This window comes from Leptomonas pyrrhocoris (assembly GCF_001293395.1).
Source record: "Leptomonas pyrrhocoris isolate H10 chromosome Unknown, whole genome shotgun sequence".
In the NCBI taxonomy this organism is placed as follows: domain Eukaryota; phylum Euglenozoa; class Kinetoplastea; order Trypanosomatida; family Trypanosomatidae; genus Leptomonas; species Leptomonas pyrrhocoris.
The window spans coordinates 87,766-105,900 of record NW_015438362.1 but is presented as its reverse complement, the minus strand read 5'-3'; the positions used below and the strand labels follow the sequence as shown (position 1 = coordinate 105,900).

The 18,135-nt window shown below is 58.8% G+C and overlaps 4 protein-coding genes across 4 annotated transcripts; all 4 read left to right on the top strand.

Moving 5' to 3' along the window:
* Positions 1–126: 126 nt before the first annotated feature.
* On the top strand, positions 127–2,868 carry ABB37_03661 (hypothetical protein; the record flags this gene model as incomplete). Its single annotated transcript, XM_015801062.1, has 1 exon — positions 127–2,868. Exon 1 carries the CDS (start codon positions 238–240, stop codon positions 2,866–2,868), a length of 2,631 nt encoding a protein of 876 aa, XP_015659682.1. The 5' UTR covers positions 127–237.
* Positions 2,869–3,795: 927 nt separating this feature from the next.
* Positions 3,796–11,799, top strand: ABB37_03660 (hypothetical protein; the record flags this gene model as incomplete). Its single annotated transcript, XM_015801061.1, has 1 exon — positions 3,796–11,799. One exon carries the CDS (start codon positions 3,796–3,798, stop codon positions 11,797–11,799), a length of 8,004 nt encoding a protein of 2,667 aa, XP_015659681.1.
* A 495-nt stretch (positions 11,800–12,294) lies between these two features.
* Positions 12,295–13,743, top strand: ABB37_03659 (hypothetical protein; the record flags this gene model as incomplete). The annotated part of the gene is made up of 1 exon (XM_015801060.1): positions 12,295–13,743. The coding sequence occupies exon 1, from the start codon at positions 12,373–12,375 to the stop codon at positions 13,741–13,743; it is 1,371 nt and encodes a 456-aa protein (XP_015659680.1). The 5' UTR covers positions 12,295–12,372.
* Positions 13,744–14,106: 363 nt separating this feature from the next.
* Positions 14,107–17,102, top strand: ABB37_03658 (hypothetical protein; the record flags this gene model as incomplete). Its single annotated transcript, XM_015801059.1, has 1 exon — positions 14,107–17,102. The coding sequence occupies exon 1, from the start codon at positions 14,748–14,750 to the stop codon at positions 17,100–17,102; it is 2,355 nt and encodes a 784-aa protein (XP_015659679.1). The 5' UTR covers positions 14,107–14,747.
* Between the last annotated feature and the right edge of the window lie 1,033 nt (positions 17,103–18,135).

The following is an 18,135-nucleotide window of genomic DNA, read 5'->3' as shown; positions in this document are numbered from 1 at the left end:
GCTTTTGTGCAGTTGCAACGGAGCTATCGTTCTCGAAGATGCGTTTTCTTGTCAATAGATCGTGGGCTCCTCTTTCCCTCTTTCTCTGTTCTCTGTTTTTTTTTTCTTTCTCCTCACCTGCCTATAGGAGACAACTCCACTTGAGGTCTGGCAAGCCCTTCTCTGGGCACAGGTAAAAGGAGAATCATCTTCGTATTAGCCTCCGTACAATACTCTTTGAAGAAAGAAACAGAGCCGATGTACTCGCCTTACGATGCTGCGTACGGTCACGACACGACGTACATCCAGCGGATGACAGTTGAGGAGTATGTGAAGGAGCTGCAGGAGGAAGAGGCGGATATTCGAGGTCAGAGTCCGTCGCCGCACACGAGCACCCCCGCACTGTCGCAGGAAAACAAGGACGTTTCGGGCAAGGCTTCGCCCAGCTCAGTACCGCACCCGCAGCAAAAGCGCGGCACACGTCCGTACGAGCAGCGCCGCGCCGCCCTGTCCTCACGCAACCCGAATGTAGTCTTTTCTTCCAAGTACCCCATGTACGACCGCCTCGGTCGCGAGCTTTGCGTGGCCTACCAGTTTCAGGATATGGCGGTGCAGCAGGAACTGCGTCGGTTAGAGTTGGAGCACGGGCACGGCGAGTACGACACCCGTCGCTCCGGCGTGCGGCTGAGCGCGGAGCTGCCGATGGGCTCTGATGACACCACCGCGCGGCCGGGGTCGTTGACGGAGACGCAGCCGCCATCCCTCACCGAGGGCCGCGAGACCGCCTTCTCGGACGAGGCGTCACGACTGGTCCGGCCGAGTCACATAGACGGCGACAGCCTCGCCGACATTGAGGTGTCCGCCACGTCGCACTACCTGTCCGTCTCGGCCAGCCACACATCCTCGCAGCCGGCGTCGGTGCGGCCGTCGGAGTTCTCGATTTTCCGTGAGAGCGGTGGCGTCGTGGCGGTCGGGCGCGGAGTCGTGGGGAAAGCGCGCAGCAGCGTCCCTGTTCGTGCGGTTGCAGAAGAGGACAAAATCCTTCTTCACCGCGAGACGGGCGGCGGCCCACTCCGAGCGATCTCGTCACCGTCCACATTTGTCCACCGTGACGGCGACACAGGCGAAGGCCGGCGGTCGGAGTGGCGGCGTCGATCGGAGAAGCGACGCCGCAGCCGCAGCAGCGGTGGCCGCCTTAGTCGTGTCCGTTTTGTCAGCGAAGAGCGCGAGGAGAGTGCAGCCGAGACAGCAGCAGCACGCGCCAACGCGAAGCCTATGTCGGAGCAACAGCAGACGACACGCGTACCAGGAGCTGCAGCTCCCCTCCCCCGACGCCTGCCCACGCCACCACCGGTGCCTCTCTCCGACCCCGACCAGACGCGGTCGGAGGACGCCGCCCCGGAGGAGGCGACGCGCTGGACGACGCTGTCACGCGGCTCGGCCGCCGTGCGCGCCACGAAGCAGCTCTTTCGCAGCACAACGCACTCGGCCAACGCGTCTCGCATGACGACCACCCTCACGTACCCCGAGCCCATCCCGAGCAACGTTTACGGCCTCACCGCCCCTGCGATACCAGCCGGTAAGGTGCGCGACGCGGTGGAGCGAAATGTGGCGGCGTGTGCGGCTGCTCTGCCGCAGCAGTACACGCACGGTGTCGGCGCAGAAATCGGCGACGACGGTCACCGCCGCGACACGCCGGAGTTGCAGTGCGGGTCGGTAGTGCAGCTGGGGAAGGAGTGGTACCGGCTGGTGCACTTTCACGTCGTGGCGGAGGTGTACGAGGCGGTGCGGGTGGACGCTCCAGTTGCGCCTGCAACCCCTTCTGTATCCGGCCAGAACGGAGACGCTGCGCACGGCGATGACGGTCACGAACAGACAAGAGAAACCGATACAGGCGTCGGTGGTAAGGATGTCGAGGCTGAAACGAACGCTACCTCATTCACGGAAAGAAAAGAGGGCGAGGAGCAGGGAAAAGCTTCGACTCCATCGCTAGCTCCTCTTACGTCACGTGAAGAGCAGGCGCCAACGCTCTTTGCGACAGAAACGGAGCCTTCTTCAGCTTCAGTCCAGAAAGACCTTTCAGCATCGCAGCAGGAACAAGAACAGGAACTGGAGCTGCAGCAGCGGCAGTTTTTTGTATACCGGTGGCGTGCAGGGAGTCTTTCGCGTGGCGTCGACGAGGCCCGCCGTGCCGCCTTGGGCCTGTCCCTCTGTGCCCCCAACGTCCACGTCACTGGCTTCGACTACGCGGACGGCGGTGGCATCACACTCGTCACACTGCCGGCCGGCTATCATGCCGTGCCCCTCAGCGCGCTTCCGCTCTCGCTGCGCAGCTACACCACGCTGTTGCGCACCGTGCTGAAGGCGCTGTCAGCGATGGTGGCCCGCCGCACCGTCCACGGCAACGTCGCCGCGCTGGGGGATCTGTTCCTGGTGTTGCCAGTCGTGGACAATCTGCTGCGCACGCCAGAGGCCAGCACCGTGTCACCGCGGCACGACAGCAGTGGGGATCGCATAGAGGCCAAGTTGCGAGAGCCTTTTATCGTCATGTTCCACTGGGAGCACTGGGTGGACTTCGGCATGTACGTCGACCGCAATGCAGGGCGAGCGATACCGTTTGACTTTGAAGACAGCGCATCCCAGGCCCTTGTTTTCTACAGTAAAGATTTGATGACTGGCCTGCAGCTGTTCCTCGAGCACACTCTGGCGGCGAAGCTTACGTCGGAGCAGTACATCCTTTTGCAGAAACTGATCGTGTTGGCCGCTGAGCCGACGCCAGTGGCGAGCCATTTGATCCAGTTAAAGAACTTGATGCTGACGCTGCCGACCGACACCGCTTCTCTGCAGAGGAGCTTTGAAGCTGCTTTGGTGCACTACACTGTAGAATAATAAAAAAGACTGCTCTTTTTAGAGGGTTTTACACACAATCGCTTTCTTGTGAACTACACCTCTGTGTGTGAGGTGACGTTGACGGGCGATGAAAGTTCGTGCAGAAATTCGCAGGATGGAGTGCTTGATTTTCCTGCTCTTTGCTGACCTCTTTTTTGTTCGTTTTCCGCTTAGATCTCTTTTATATATAGATAGATGCAGCTTCTTATTTGTTTGCATACCAACCTTCATCTTAGAGAACTTTTTCTTTTCTATTATTTCTTATCAATCCTGCTGTCGCCTCAGGCATCAGAAAAGCTATTTTACTCATGAAATGCAGTAGATACATCCATTGTGTTCAGCGGTACAATTATCCGGCAAATAAAGCTGACTGACGTCGTTGCGTTGTTGAGGACATCGCGGTTCACAGTGAAGAGTCACGATATGACTCTGGCTCTCAGTTACCGATGATCACTGCTGTACACAACTCTACTTTCATTCCTTTCTCGTTTGCTTCTTTTTAACCTCTTTCCTCTTACAACGAAAGGCTTCTCGATATCGTTGTAGCGGAGCACTCGTGTAAAGTGAAAGGGTGCAAGCATTCGTCGCCTTTCTCGTTGTTTTTCCTTTTCTCGCTCCCCAGTTTAGCATAGCGCATTGACAAGTCAAAAATTGTTATGTACATCACCTCAAAAAGTGTAAATTGAATTGACTTCTGTTTTCGTTATCTCTTGATTTTGACACATTCGGTTCCTTTAGTTATTCAAAAGATTTTGTTGGTGTTGTATTGACGCACACGCACACACACACGAGCGCACGCGTGAGGTCGCGTCTCAACGAGCTCGCAGGGTCTTCTTGCAGACGAAGAAGAACGGAAAAGCCTCGCAGGCAGAAGCAACGATTCATGTATATGTAAACACACAAAAGAAAACACCTTCCCATTTGCTAATGGAATCTATTTTTATACTCGTGCCCCCGCGCAGTTGTTCTCCGGGTACGCTACAGAAAGTACGTGAGTGTCTGACAGGCGGTGGAGCGCAGATAGAGGCGGAGGCTGTCTTGCCCACGGACGCGCTGCTGCTCTGCCCGTCGCAGCTCTCCGTCCTCTTTGGTAGTGCACATCACTGGGGCATGTCCCCTTCTCAGCAGGTGCTTCAGCGTCCTTTTGCATCCGCCGCTGACGACATCGACGCAACGTTTTGCCCAGTTGAGGAAGACGTCAAATCCCTCTTCTACAGCCACTACGGCGAACTGTGGGACGCCGCTATCTCGGAGAGGAGGCTGAAGACCGCTTTCGATGTACTGAAGGAAGAGAATATCACGGCAGCAGAGTTGGAACAGCGATGTGTCTCCGCTGCTGCTGCCACTGCGGCGCGCAACGTCCTCGAGCTGCCCACGCACCTCACCATCACGAAATTCGATAACAACGGTAAAAATTATGAAGAGTCTACCGCGCGTTACGTCGTGAATGGGGTGTATCCGGCCCAGCAAGAACGCTTCTTCCAAGCAAATGCTGACCAGGGCGGTTGCTGGTGGTGTGCTGCGACGCTGCCGGACTCTGCAGCACCGCAACAAGGAAGTCAGCTGCATGCGCTTCAGCAACTGTCTCATACCGTTGAGAACATTCTCTCCTCCTGCAGTGATGTGCGCGTGGTGACAAACCCGTTGGAGGCGCTGGCCTTTCGTGTCTTGTGGATGAAAGTCCCCTTGACGAGGGACGCGTTTGCTTCCACGGTGCTGCAGCAAGGTGTGGTGCCCAGCTGGCTGGAGGCGCTGCTGCGTGACCCAGTGATGCACGATCGCGGACACTTCTCCAGTGTGTTCGACATGGTCCAAGGCAAGACCGCGGAAGAGGCGTCACACGCAGTGGCACAGCTGTGGGCAGCGTTGAAGCCCAACGCTGCGGGCAAGGGCATCGCTGATGTGGCCAACGGCGCTCCTGCGCTGTACGACTATAAAACCGGTTATTTGGACCCGCGGTTGTATGCCGCGACCACCACTACCACCGTGGATCGCACGCACGCCGTCGTCCTCGTGCACTCTCGCCTCTGCGCACACGGAGAAGTGTCGAGCAGTCTGCGGCGGCGACTGGAGCAACAAGGGGCCGATGTGGACGCTGTTCGTCAAGTTAGCGTTGAAGAGCTGCAGGCGAAGCTGGACCTGCACTTTGCTCCTGCTGCTCGCTACGCATTCGATCAAGCAGCGCTGCAGCATCTCATTGTGGAGGAGCCAGATGTCGCTCGGTGCTTTGAAGAGACGCACGGCGTCCCGTGGCAACGGGCCGTGGACGAGGGACGAATCTGGAGTGTGACCCTCGCCGAACAGCTGCTGGGTTCTCCGCAAGCCCGGGCACTGCTGAAGGAGTGCCTCGCGCAGAGCCGCCTGACGCAGCAGCTTTCGCCTTTTCTGAGCATCACAAAGGTGTCTCGCGAGGCGTTGGTTTCGCAGGCGTTCCCCGACACTGCCCTGAGTACACTCTTCTCGACGGCGTGTGTCGGTCAGCCACCCTACGCGCTCATGCCTGACACCTTCTTTGTCGTCAACGCGGCGTACAGCCTGTACCGCAACGACGTGCTGGGACAGGTCTACTCGCAAGAAGTTGCAGGCGAGGTGTGGCAGCTGTCTTGGCCTAGAACAAGTAACATTAACCTCAAAGCGTGGCAGCGGCTGGCGTGCATATCGCCGACCCTCGAGGCAGCCCAGCGAGACGAAAGCCTCGACCCAAATGCGCAGGTAAAGCAAACGGAGGCTTCTTACGACGCTGCGGTGGGTGCGGAAGTCCGCCACGCCTTTCCTCTCTTAAACGTGCTGGTTGATCCCGCTTCGGCGTTGCGCGCGCGACATCTCTGGTGGGGCACGCCGTACGCCGAAGACGCGCTGAGCCGTCAGCTGCGCGCTCAGGGGCAGTCCTGGGTCTCCCTCCTTCCGCCGCTTTCATCGACGCCATCATCTGCAGAATATACGGAGGCAGTGCTGGTGCTGCCCCCACGCGTTGCAACCAACCACGTCATCTCCGTCACACCCACCGTGCTGCAGGAGAACAATGTGACCGTCGTGGAGGAAACCGACCTCTACGGGGAAGCAGCGGCCGCCTATATATTTGGCGGCAACTCCCTCCTCGCGGCTGCCAGTTCGCTCGCGCACAAGCGCGGCGCGGCGCTGTGGGCACAGCTCCCGTGTGAGCTGCAGAGTGTCATGGCGGAGGTGGCGGAAGGCATACGCGCTGCGTCCGATGACTACATCCCGGCCATCTCGGCGGAGAATGTGATGGGCGGCGCTACTGCCTGCGTTGGGCTGCAGGTCACGCTACATGAGCTGGAGGAGGCATGGTACGCGGCACAGCCTTGTCGCGTGAATCGCACCTGTTGGCTGGCCTTTCTCTCCCAATACGAGGTGTGGGTGGTGAACGGGCATGTGGCTTTGCTGGAGCACCAGTATAGCCTGGAAACTGCCCGAGCGCATCTGTTTCGCATCCGCTGGCCCGCTGCGGCGAAGCCGTGGACTGACGTGCAAGCCGCCCTCATTGGAGGCGGTGACGACGATGACGGTGTCGGTCTGTGCTGCGCGAGAAACGAAAAGACTACGGCGGTGAGTGGCGCCACCTCAACTGGGTCGCTGACCTTGTTGCTCTCCCGGGCGGCGGAAAAGACTCTGCCGAAGGAGGCCGCCGCAGCAGAGCCGCTGTGCCTGCTGTCGCCCACGCCCTACGACGCCGTGATCGATGCGCTGCGCTGGCCACGCCATGGGCTGAGCAGCCCCCTGAAATCGGCGGTTGCTCTCGAAGATTGGCTGCTGCATCAACCCTACATTCGAGCGCAGCTGACAGGCAGCGTTTCCTGTTCGTTGGAGTCGGTCGTTCAGCAGGTGTGTGAGACGCTTGACAGCACAGCTGAAGCCCAGCGGCCTCTCTCTTCCTTTGCGTCCTCCCCGCAGTGGATCGCGCGCTTCACCCAGTCGCAGAGGGGCGCACCGTTGCATCACGGCTTTCTTTGGCTGCATCCGTCCAGCGCCACCTCCTTGGTTCGGGAGGCACTCCCACAGCTGCTGCTGCAACACCGCGTTCGTATCCGGGACTCCGGTGTGCTGCCACTGCGCGTCGCGGTGGAACGCCAGCTGCTCGACGTGCACCACGACAGCTTCTACAAAAACGCCTACGTGCGCACCGCGGCGCAGGTGCCGATCACCGATGCAGAGGCGGACGCCTTTGCGACCAGCTTTGGGCAAAACTGGATCACTGTCGTCCAGCTCGGTCTCGTGCTGAACGCGCAGGAGGCGGAACAGAAGTACGGCACCGTGCGCCTCATGACGTGGTGGGACAGCCTGCAAGAAGAGCATCAGGCGCGGCTTTCCGATCAGCTCTTCGTCGGCTACATGGCAGAGGAGGGGCTCTACGTCATGAACCCCCCTTACAGCTATCGCCGCGCGCGGCTGTACGGCGGCGGCTCTGACATCGTGTGGTACGCGGTGGAGTGGTCGGCGCAGGACATGACGTGGAGTAGCTTTATGACAGCTGTGGTGGGCGATGCCGACCCCGCCAACGCCGCCCCCGAGACGTTGCGCGGCCACTTTGGTGCGAACTGGACTCGATACAGCCTGCCCGGCAAACCTGATCAGATTGAGTGTGTGCTGCACGCCTCAGACTCGCCGCTGGCCGCACTGGCGGAGCGGTGTCGCTGGTTGAGCTGCCCCCCTGAGCATGACCCCTACGGACAGGTGCTGCTGCAGTCCGGTGTGCCCCCTGCGTTACTGTCACTGCTTTTGTCCAATCCGACGCTGTACGCGTGCGAAACCGGCATCATGACTGAGGCTTTTCACTCGTTGCGACAAGACGACGTGCATGAGCTCGTGGCGCAGCTCCGCGGCTACGCTTTTTGCTGCGGCTGTCTCGCGGTCCCCGACTCCGTATCGCTCATCCCTCCTCCTGCTGTTCCGGCAACACCGAAGCAGACGGAATGCTCAACGCCTCACTGCGATGAATATCCTTCTCCGACGGAGCAGCTCCGTGCCTACCGCAATGTGGCGCTTCGCAAAGCAATCAACATTTTCCAGCTTTGTGCGTTTGCAATACCCTTTTCAGGCGAGGCATCTCCGCAGACCAACACTCACGATTCCCTCTGCCGTGCCGTCATGTACCTTGATCCACTAGAGGAACACCCCGGCAGCGCAGACGTCACGCCCTCACTACTTCGCTCCATAACCCAACGTGCGCTGGGCAACTTTGTGGAGCGACACCTCCGTCAACACGGCATCCACGTAGTGCATGAGCGCCTGGTTCAGTGCGCGAGCGAGGCGGAGGCAACGGTGGTGCATCGCACGCAGCACCACCGTCTCTACCGGTACGGAATTGAAGTACCAGCCGCCGAGACGCTCGCAAGCAACAAGGCATTTCAGCTACGAATGAAGCAGCACTTTGATGTCTCACCCCATAGCGCGGCAGTGGGAGCGGTGGTGCTGCGCAACGCAGCGGAAATGGCCGACGCGCTTCGTGGCAACGGACACGATGTAGCGGCTTTGTGGGCGCGCGCGAAGCGACTGTACCCGCACGACACGCTCGCGCTGTCCGACGACTGTACTGTGCAGCGCCTCCACCCTCGTAAGCCCTTCTTTCTCCTCAACGGCGACGCCCTGGAAGCGGAGCAGCAATTCGTAGCGAGACAGGCGAAAACGGGCGTGCGTGTGTGGTACCTGGAGTGGAATGAACAGGAGCATCCGGGCATGACATACACGCGCTTGGCACAGATCGTAGCGAGTCTGCACGGCCCACGTGGCCCCCTGCGTACCTGTTGGAACACATATGGGTGGGCCAGCGAATCCTCCGCGAGCAACACCGCCGCTGCTGCTGAAGCAGTAGCCGGTGACTTCTGCCCCTCTCTGCACGTATCGGAGAGCAGTCTCGCCGCCGTGCGCCAGCGGCAGCTTTGGTTGGGTCTCCCGCTGCTCACGGATCCGATCGTGCGCGCGTGGCTGTCAGCCAGCGCTGACGAAAACGGTGTGGAGCTGGCAGAGACACCACTCCCACTCCCCCCTCGCGCCGTCGCATGGGCCGTGCAGGATCCTTCGATTTCCTTCAAAAACAAGCTCGACGCTCAGTTCTTGTTTGATGCGGTGGTGGGCATGGATGCCGCGTGTGTGCGACGGCGCCTTCAAGAGTGGTGGGACGCAAAGCAAGACGACGAACACGAGACCACACGCAATACCGCGGTGATTGCGCTGATGCCGCAGGTGGCGGCGAACTCTGACGTACGTCACCTCGTGTGTCGCGTCATCGCAGAAAACGATCTCCGCGTAGAGGAATGCGGCTTTGTGGCCCATTACAGCGACGGCGGCAGAGCGAAGTTGCGCCGCGTTGTCCAGTGTCTGTACCCAGAGGACTGGAACTATGCGACGCAGGAACCACACCTGCTGAGCCTTTCACCGGAGGAGTGCGCTGCCGTGGCAACCGTGTTCAGTACGTCGTGGACGTCCATGGTGGACAGCGGCCGAGTGCTACCGGCGTCCAGGGCAACGAAGCGGCTCGGTGGCATGTCACCGGCGCAGCTTCAGCTCTTCGTGAAAGCGGCCAAAAACGCGTTGTGGGTCCGTCCGCAGTTGCACCTGGCAGAGTTGGAGGAGTACGGTGTTTTTGTGGTGAATGCGCATGTGCCACACCTCACCGACGTCGTCGTGGCTGCAGCAGATCGGCTGCCGCTGCCGTATTACGTTGTTTCGTGGGACGACCGCCAGTGCAGCTGGGAGGCGTGTGTGTCACGGGTGGTGGGGTTTGCTGAGCCTTCGCTGGCCTCACCGCAGAGCATCCGCGGTCGCGTCAACGCTAACTGGTCCTCTCTGGGACTCCACGCCGCTCCGACCAGGGGGGAGAGTGTGGTGTGCATGAGCGACGGTCCCTTGCATAGTCTACTGGCGAGACTCCACCTCCGCTGGCCTCCTACGGGAACGTTGGATGAAGACATGTTCGGGGGTGCCGTTCTGCAGAGCTTGGGCGGCGCCGCAGCTGTGGTTTCGGTGCTGCGGGGCTGGCTGAGCAACCCAGCCGTGACGTGTGATGGTCGCACGGACGGGGTGCTGAGCCACCTCGCGAACTGGGAGACAGAGGAGATCTTCAACTTGTTGAGCCGGCTTACGAAGTCGCCCTCCGCGCTTCTCCCCGTCGACCTCTCTGCTGTTCGTCACGAGGAGCAGGAGGCGGAGGGGCGGCGGGCGGCTGAGGCGGCGTGGAACGAAGCCGTGCAGCAGCGTGATGCCCTCCCTGTCCTACTACACACCACCTCTATTAACTCCACCCCCACGACTGGAAACGCAGAATCTCCGCCAGCTGACGAAGCAGCGGAGGACGATGTCCTCCTCCATCGCAACGTGGGCACACTTCTCTTCCTCAGCAGACAACTCAACGCGGTGCAGCAAGCACAGCTTCGTCAGCACCTGCAGCAGCACGGCATTTCCGTCAGCGTCACAGTAGAGGAAGAAGAACAGGAGGCCACACCGGAGCTGCTGGACCGCCTCTTCCCAACGGAGAGCTACCTCGCCGATTGTGTCGACCTCGCTCGCGTACTGAGTGAATCCGATGAGGTGGCAGTAAACGATCAGGAGCGTTTCAACACCGTTTTCCGCGATGAAGTCGCCTGGCACGCGCTGCTGGAACGCACCTCGCAAGACCCCGCCACCCCCGACACACCACGTGGACTTTACAGTGCTGCTGATGCGATGCGGCACTGGCAGTGGACGTCGCACGATTTGTGGAGGCACGTTTGCGAGGGCTTTTCCATGCGTTTGTCGGAGAGTGTCGAAATTACCCGCCTGCCTTCGTGTGGCGCAGAGGATGGCGCGGATGAGCAGGCAGAGGAGGCCGGGCACGAGAGCGAGGCTGCAGCACTGGCGTCGCCTGTCACGGTGCCGTGGGCTGGTGGTCACTACGTGGTCAACGGCGCCTATGCCGCCCTCCGTGACGCGCTGCAAACAGCCTCGTCTGCCACCGCTGCGAGAGAGGGAAAGGACGCCGCAGGTCATGCCACAACTCCGACTCCTTTCCTCGCCATGTGGGAGGTCTCGTGGGACTCGCGGACGTTGTCGTGGCAGGACTTTACGCAACGTGTTATTGGCTGCGTCGACGGTGCACGCGCCGCATCGGGATCGTTTAACGCGTTGATGTCGAAGGAGAACAGTGGTGCGGACACGGAAGAACTAACACAGCTCGCCTCTCCACTGTTGTGCTGGGGTGTCGTGCCCTCCTCCGGTCCGCTGGCGGCCTTTGCGATGCGCAGCCGCTGGTGCCGCAATGCGGGCAACCGGTACAATGCCTACGTACCGGACCCGCTGGTGCGCGCCATGGCGATGGCAGGAGTGGCGGACCAAGACTCCCTCTTGGACAGCTGGGTCGCAAACCCCTTTGTGATGGTGAAGAGGAACGACGAGGCAGACACGAATGTGCGATGCCGCCTCTTTGATTGGACCCGAAACTGTGACACTCCACAACTACTGCCGTGGCTGCGCGTGTTGGATGGAGTTGCTGTCGACGCTACGAGGGACAGCGCCGCCAACGGGGGTATCGCAGCATCAGCAGCAGCAGCAGCAGAGTCGGCAGAAAACGACAGCGCGAGTGCGCCGCGCTCTCCACCGCCGCCGCCGCCGCGCATGAAGAAGCAGCTCAACGTTGCACGAGTGCAAGACGCCCTGCTGCACGCCCGCACCGAGTCCGACTGGCGGCGACTTTGGGACTACTACAGCACCCTTGACACCCCCTCAGTAGGAGGCGAGCCGTCTGCTACTGCTGCCACGGCGCCAGACACCATTCCCTTTGCCTCCTTCTACCGCGACTTCAGGTCCTTTGACACCCTTGGCGTTCCCAACATGAGTCACGAGCTGAAGCGGCTGTTCCTCGAGGTGGAAGTGAAGGGACGTGGTCGCATGACCTACGCGCAATTCACGCACGCGCTCACCCTGTACCAATCGCTTTGAATTCCATGTTATATATATTTGTATATGTGCTTTCTCTTGTAAATATTATCGGACATTAAAAGTGTTATGTAAACGGGAGCTTGTTCGTCTGCTCACGCCCTCCTTTGTTTCTCCTCGTTCGCTTTCTTTGATAAGTGTTGAATTTATTGGAAGACTCGATGTATATTGCACGCTCTTTGTGTGTACCGTTCAAGTGCAGACTGACGCGTAAAATCAACAACAACGAAACGATAGTATGAGGCTGTATTCTACTCGACACAGGCAACGAATAACAGCGAGCGAGGATTCGTGTGGCTTCGGCGGCGGAATCGTTATACCGCGGACACACGAGTACGCGCACAAAAGTGCATGCACTTCAATTGTAGGCGTATTGAAGTCTTACGCACATGCACGTTGGTATGACACATATTTTTGTATTGTTCTACGCTGTTATCATCGTCAATGACCAGTCTTATCCGTCTCTCTCCTCGACATCCGCGCCGGTCTCTTGAATAAGGGACACCAGTCACATAAGTCAATACTCTGAAGCGGGCATCACATCTTGTTCTCCTTAAGTAGTTGCCAACGCGTTAAATGGAGATGTCCTCACGCTGTGCCGATGCGTTCGATGAGGCAGCCGGAGCGCTACCTCCCCCTCCGCGTCAATTTGAAGACGATGTGGACGCAGTTGTCTTGATCTTCCTCAGCCTTCTCATTGCAAAAACACCGTCACCAGCTGCAGCGGTGCAGTACAAAATGTCGCAGCTGTTGATCATCGCCCAAGCCTTTTTCGTCCTCGCCGTCGTTCGCAGCAGCGGCGATGTGCACGACGGCTCGCCCCAGGTCGGCGTGTGCACGGAGCGCGATCTCTACTATCGCCATCCTCTCTTATTTGGTAGTCAGCGAGCGACGCATGCAAGCATCGAGCGACTCTGTCGTTGGCTCGATGTGGGACATGTTTGGTCGACCCTGAAGCGTCGCCACATTGAAATGAACAGTGTTCTATTGAGACAGGTCTTCTGCAAACCGCAGCATGTGCATTCCCAACTGCACAGCCTGCTGAGGGCTAGCAACACCGACGCAGTAACAGCAGTGGCCCAACTCGCGTACACGCGCGAGTCCCTCGGGATCACGGCGGCTGGCAAAAGTACCCTTTCGGGGGCCCTGATTATAGAGCTATGTCGCCCTTCTGAATACGTGGATGTTTCAGCCTGCGGGGCGGCGGGTGTGTCTCTCACCTACCCCCTCGTGACACGTCTGATGGGGTGTCATCGCCCTCCCTCTTCACCTCCGCTAGCCTCTGTCTCTGCGTTGCTGGTGATTGAAAAGGAGAGCATTTACCACGCCGTGCTGCAGGCCGCAGAGCGCCGTCGCAACGGTTGGAGTAGGAGCTTCTCCTTCCTCTGCACGAAGGGCTACCCGTGTGTGGCGGCCCAGCAGTGGCTACGACGCGTGCATGCGGTGTGGCCTTCTCTCGAGCTTCACGTGCTCGTCGATGGCGATCCGCATGGCCTGTGCATCGCCTTGACCGCAATGGGGCTGCTCGGTTCACGCGCGCGCCATGCTATTGAAGGTGCCGTCACGGAAATCACTCCGTTGCACTTTGCCGGGGTCTGTCCGTCACGCGTGTTTGACCGCTGCATCACAAACAGCACGCGCAACTCTGCCTGGGTCTCCCATGCTACCCTGTCGGCCTCGGAAGGTATTTCTCTCACACGCGATGATCGGCGAGTGCTACGTCGTGTCAAGGCAGCGATGCAGGGAGCGTTAGATGCTAGAGTAGCGGTGGCGGCGGCGTCTGTCGGTAGTTCAGAAACCGATAAAACGAACGTGCGGCGCACATTAGAAAAGATGATGCAAGAAGCCGACTGGATGGAGCGCTCCGGCATCAAGTGCGAACTCCAACTAGCGTGCAGACCCTTTGAAAGTCCACTACACTTCGTTGAAGAAAATATCTCGAGCTAGACGGGCAGAGTAAACAGTCCATTTGGTGTGCATTGCTGTCGGTTGCGCCATGATCATTTTCTGATGCGGTTTTGGCCTGCCTTTTTGTTTTGTTTTCTTTTGTTCTTCTGCTATTCAACAGTTCTGCTTTCGCATGGTTTATTAAGTTTCAATATCGAGTGAAAAGGATAAACTCTTTGTGCTCTCGCGCTCCAGCACAACGACAAGTCTTTATTATTATTATTATCCCCCCCCCCCCCGTCCCGTGAGACTGTGCAATGCTCGGCAAAGCAGCCACCCCCGCCCTCTCTGTCTCATTTCTCCTCTTCAACAATCTTCTCTCTTTTTCTTTTCCTAATGCTTTCCTTTTCTGTTTTTACTGCAGCAACAACCGTCATACGCGTGTGTGATAGAGTCTGTATCGTCTTCTTGGAGACCCGTGAGCCGCGAACCGCAAAGACCACCTCGCTCGCTTGTCTTCCCGCTCATCTGCGCTACGCCTCCTGTTCCTTTCTCGTTTGAGATTCAGAGGGCGAACACAACGGCAAGACAACTCCAAGCGCCTCTTCCCTGTGTATCATCAAGCCCACGGACAACACCGTTTCTCTCCACAGCCTTCTCACAAGCTTGGCAAAACCTCTAGACTTACCCCGCGTCCGCCTCAGCTCTCACTTTCATCCTTCACCAAAGGCAGCTCGCTTTTTGTCTTCTTTCTTGTTTGTTTGTTTCTTTCATTTCTTCAAAACCTCATCGTTTCCTTCGTTACATTTTTGTTTTTCCCTCCGCCGTTTTCAGCTGAAATCGTCTGCATCCTTTCTATATATATATATATATTTGTTTATTAGGTTCAAGCCGGTGTAATACTAAGCACGAGAAAAAAAATTGGTCTCCCGTTTTCGTTCGTTAACTCTTGTATCGCTACATTTTCTGCTCCTTTCCTTCGCGCTTCGATTTGTGCACTCCTACATCAACACAGGAGTTCAACGATTCGTTCTAGTACTACAAGTTAGCCTTATAGAAAGCCAATGTCAGGAGTTAACACGAGCTCGCGCCATCACAGCCGGCCCTCATCCGCGCGGCGCAACGGCCATGAGGGCGATTATTCACGCAATGGGGGCAGCGACCTCGCCACGCGATCCAGCCCGCATCGCCACCTCAGCAGTAGCAGTCGAAACTCTCCTCGCAAGCACCGCGACGCGGCGCAGACGGGGCAGCATCGCTTCCGGTCGGAGGGCTACACCCTCGAGGACGGGGTTCCCCCGTTGCACCGACAGAGCACGCAGCCGCCCCGCCGCACCTCGTCCACACCCCGCCCCCTCGTTTCCCAGCGCGAGGCGGAGGCGAGCCTCTACCACCGTCGCGCGGTGGAGCCGGTGAGCTCTCAACGGTCGACGACGCCGCACGTCCACCGCTCCCCCCGCCGTGCCTCACCGGCGGGTCCGGCGCACAGCACCGCCCTCGTCTTGGCAGAGGAGCAGCAGGTGTCGCCACGCCGGCACTCCGCGCGCCACTCCGCGCAGGTCTCGCCGCGGCGGTCCGGGCGTGACTCCCCACGGCGCAGCCACCACGACAGCCGCGTCGTAGCCGAGGACGGTGGCGTGCGGAGTCCGCGACGGCACATCTCCCCCAAGCGGACGAGTCCGCGCCGCGCACACCGGCAGACAGGCTCGCCCATCCGACCCGAGCGCCGTGCGGAGTCGTCGCGCCCGCGCCACCGGCACGCGTCCGCGGAGCCGCGTACCCGCAGTCCGCACGGTAGCGCACGCCGCCACCGCGAGTCGCAGTCCGCACGTCCGGCGCCAGCCCCCGTGCCGGAGGCGACGCACCGTCAGGACACCCTTCGCTATCGTAGTCCGCCCCTGGTGGAGGAGAGCAAACGACGCACTTCCTCGCGGCATGACAGACACCGTAGCCATACCACGGAAAACGAACCGGACAGGAGGCACCGCCCTTCCTCACGCCGCCACGACAGCGCTCATCGTAGCCGCAGCAACTGCCCGCCATCGCGGCACGACTCGGAGCATCGTCACGGACGAGAGCGCCGTTCCTACACTCCCGTTTCGGCCAACATCGAAGACGAGAGCCGCCACGCACGTCACGCCTCGCGACATCGTCAGAAATCACCCGACTTGTCGGTTGCTCCTCAGGAACTCCCGCGTGTGCATTCGCTCACAGAGGCGGTGAAGGGACCTGCCCCTGCAGTAGGCGGGTCTACGTTCATGCGACCCAACACCAGTAGTCACATGAGCACACGCCGCAGCTCTGGCTCTTGCATTGAGGTGATCAGCGTGAACTCAGTTAAACGAGATTCGCTGAACAGCTGGATGCAGTCGCCGCGGCGCTCGCGAGAGATGAACCTGCCAGTCGTCGCCCCCGACCCGAACAGTGAAAAGATTATGCAGTGCATCGACTCCACACGCCACTGGATCAACAGCATGAAAACGGAAGTGGAGAAGAACCGCACGCGCGCGCTGCAACTGAAGGAGGCGGCAGAGGCAGAAGCAGAAGCAGAGGAGGAAGCTGCCCGGCAGCGCGAAATGGAACGTCCGCGCCGAGATCATCACCGGGCTGCGGAGAAGGACGGCAGTGCCCACCGCCATCGCAGCTCCTCGCGTGGGTCGCAGCGGCGCACGCGCAGTTCGCACGAGGCGACGAACGGAGTAGCAGGTGCGCCGGTCTTGATAGAGCCGGAGAAAGCGGTAGACAGCCGTCGCCGCCCTCGTGCGCCGATTGCACCGGCAGCACCGCCCAAGTCAAATCTCCGATCCGTTACCGAGGCTAGGCGGTCAGGAACGCACAGCACGCGTGAGCCGTCGGCCTCGATGCACACCGCGCCGAGCGATAAGGTAGGGAGCAGCAGCAGCCGTCCTACCAAGTCCGCTCCGGCCCTCGCTCCAGCTCCTGCGCTAGCGGTGGTTCTGCACGACACCCTCAATAGCTCTCGCCAAGACGGCTTTGACTACCCCATCTTCTCCTTCGTGTCCTTCCTAGACGGCAACACCTTTGACAGCACCGTGGGGCTTTGCCAGTACAACACCGAACTCGCCGAGAGCCTCAGCGACGAGCACCTGGAGATTCTCCGCGAGGTCATCTTCGCCAACGACGAGGAAGCGTTCGCGGAGCTGCTTTACGGCGATGACGTGCAGGCGGAGCTGGATGTCATCGCCAACACGCTAGGCCACAGCGAGGATATTACGGTCCAGCGTGAAATTGTGATACTGCAACGCGCAGCCGTGCGTCGCTTCAACGAGAAGTGCTCTGCCGCGCTGCGCACCCTATTAGCCGCACGAGGTGGGCTGGCCGACGCAGTGCAGATCGCCGCCTCGCAGTTGGAGCGTCGGGTGTACGAGGCAGGTGCAGCGGAGGACAATTCTCCATAGAGGAGGCCGTGGAAGAAAGCGAATTCAAATCACCGCCTTCGTCTTGTTTGTTAGAAGCGACAAAGCGTACTTTGCTTTTATTTCTTCCTCTTGTTTTTGTTGCTGTGAGTGAGTGAGCGCATGGTGCGGTGCCAGCCGTGGTGCTGTCATCGCGCGCATCGGTTTAACGTTCATCGTTCAGCAGAGCATTTCCTTCTTCTGTTTTTTAACGTTTTTGCTACCTTCAGAAAGGGAAGCGTGACGGGCTAGGGAAGAGGAATCATGCGTGCTGGCGGCGACGCTACGTTGATGCATTCGTGACCTAGTCATCTTGTTTTGACAAGGGGAGGAGAAGGAAGTACAACGAAAGTGGACACCTTTTGCCGCGTCTCGAGTGTTTCTCTTTCCCTTCCACCAGTTTAGCCGCAAGTTTGTGTGGTCATCGAAGCTCTTTTTGTTTTTTCTCACTGTGTTTTCGTCTCTGTGAAGTGGGGCAGCATCCTCTACTCTTGTTTTGCGTGTTGCGTTAAACTCGGAGACTCTTCGTACTCTGTATGTAAAAGATAAAGGTAAACGGCTGCTTTCTTTTTATTTTTTTCCTTTGCATTGTTGGCGTTATATATCTGTTTTTGTTTTATGCGCTTGAGGTGTGTAGGAAGTTGAGGTGACGCGGTCACGTGTGGTTTGTTGTTGTTCTTTGACAGTTTCTTCTAATGTTGTTATTTATTTTTTTAGCCGCATTTTTGTTCTTGACCGGTGGAGTCGTCTCTTCTCCTCTTTTTCCCTTCTTCGCTCAGTGTTGTTTGCCTTCACAATGCAAGTAGGTAGCTTTTCCTCTGTTGTGTGTGCTTCGGTACTCTCTCTCTCTCTCCTCGACAACACCCAGTAGATCCAAGAGGGAAAAGATTCACTGCTTGACTATGGAGTTGCCGTGTGTGTGATCTTGGCTGCTCACCACGCCCGCCACTTTGTTTTGCGCGAGTCCTCGTACGCGTTCATAACAGCACTACATGGGCCCTCAACGGTTGATCCAACGGGTCTGTTCGTTACTGTT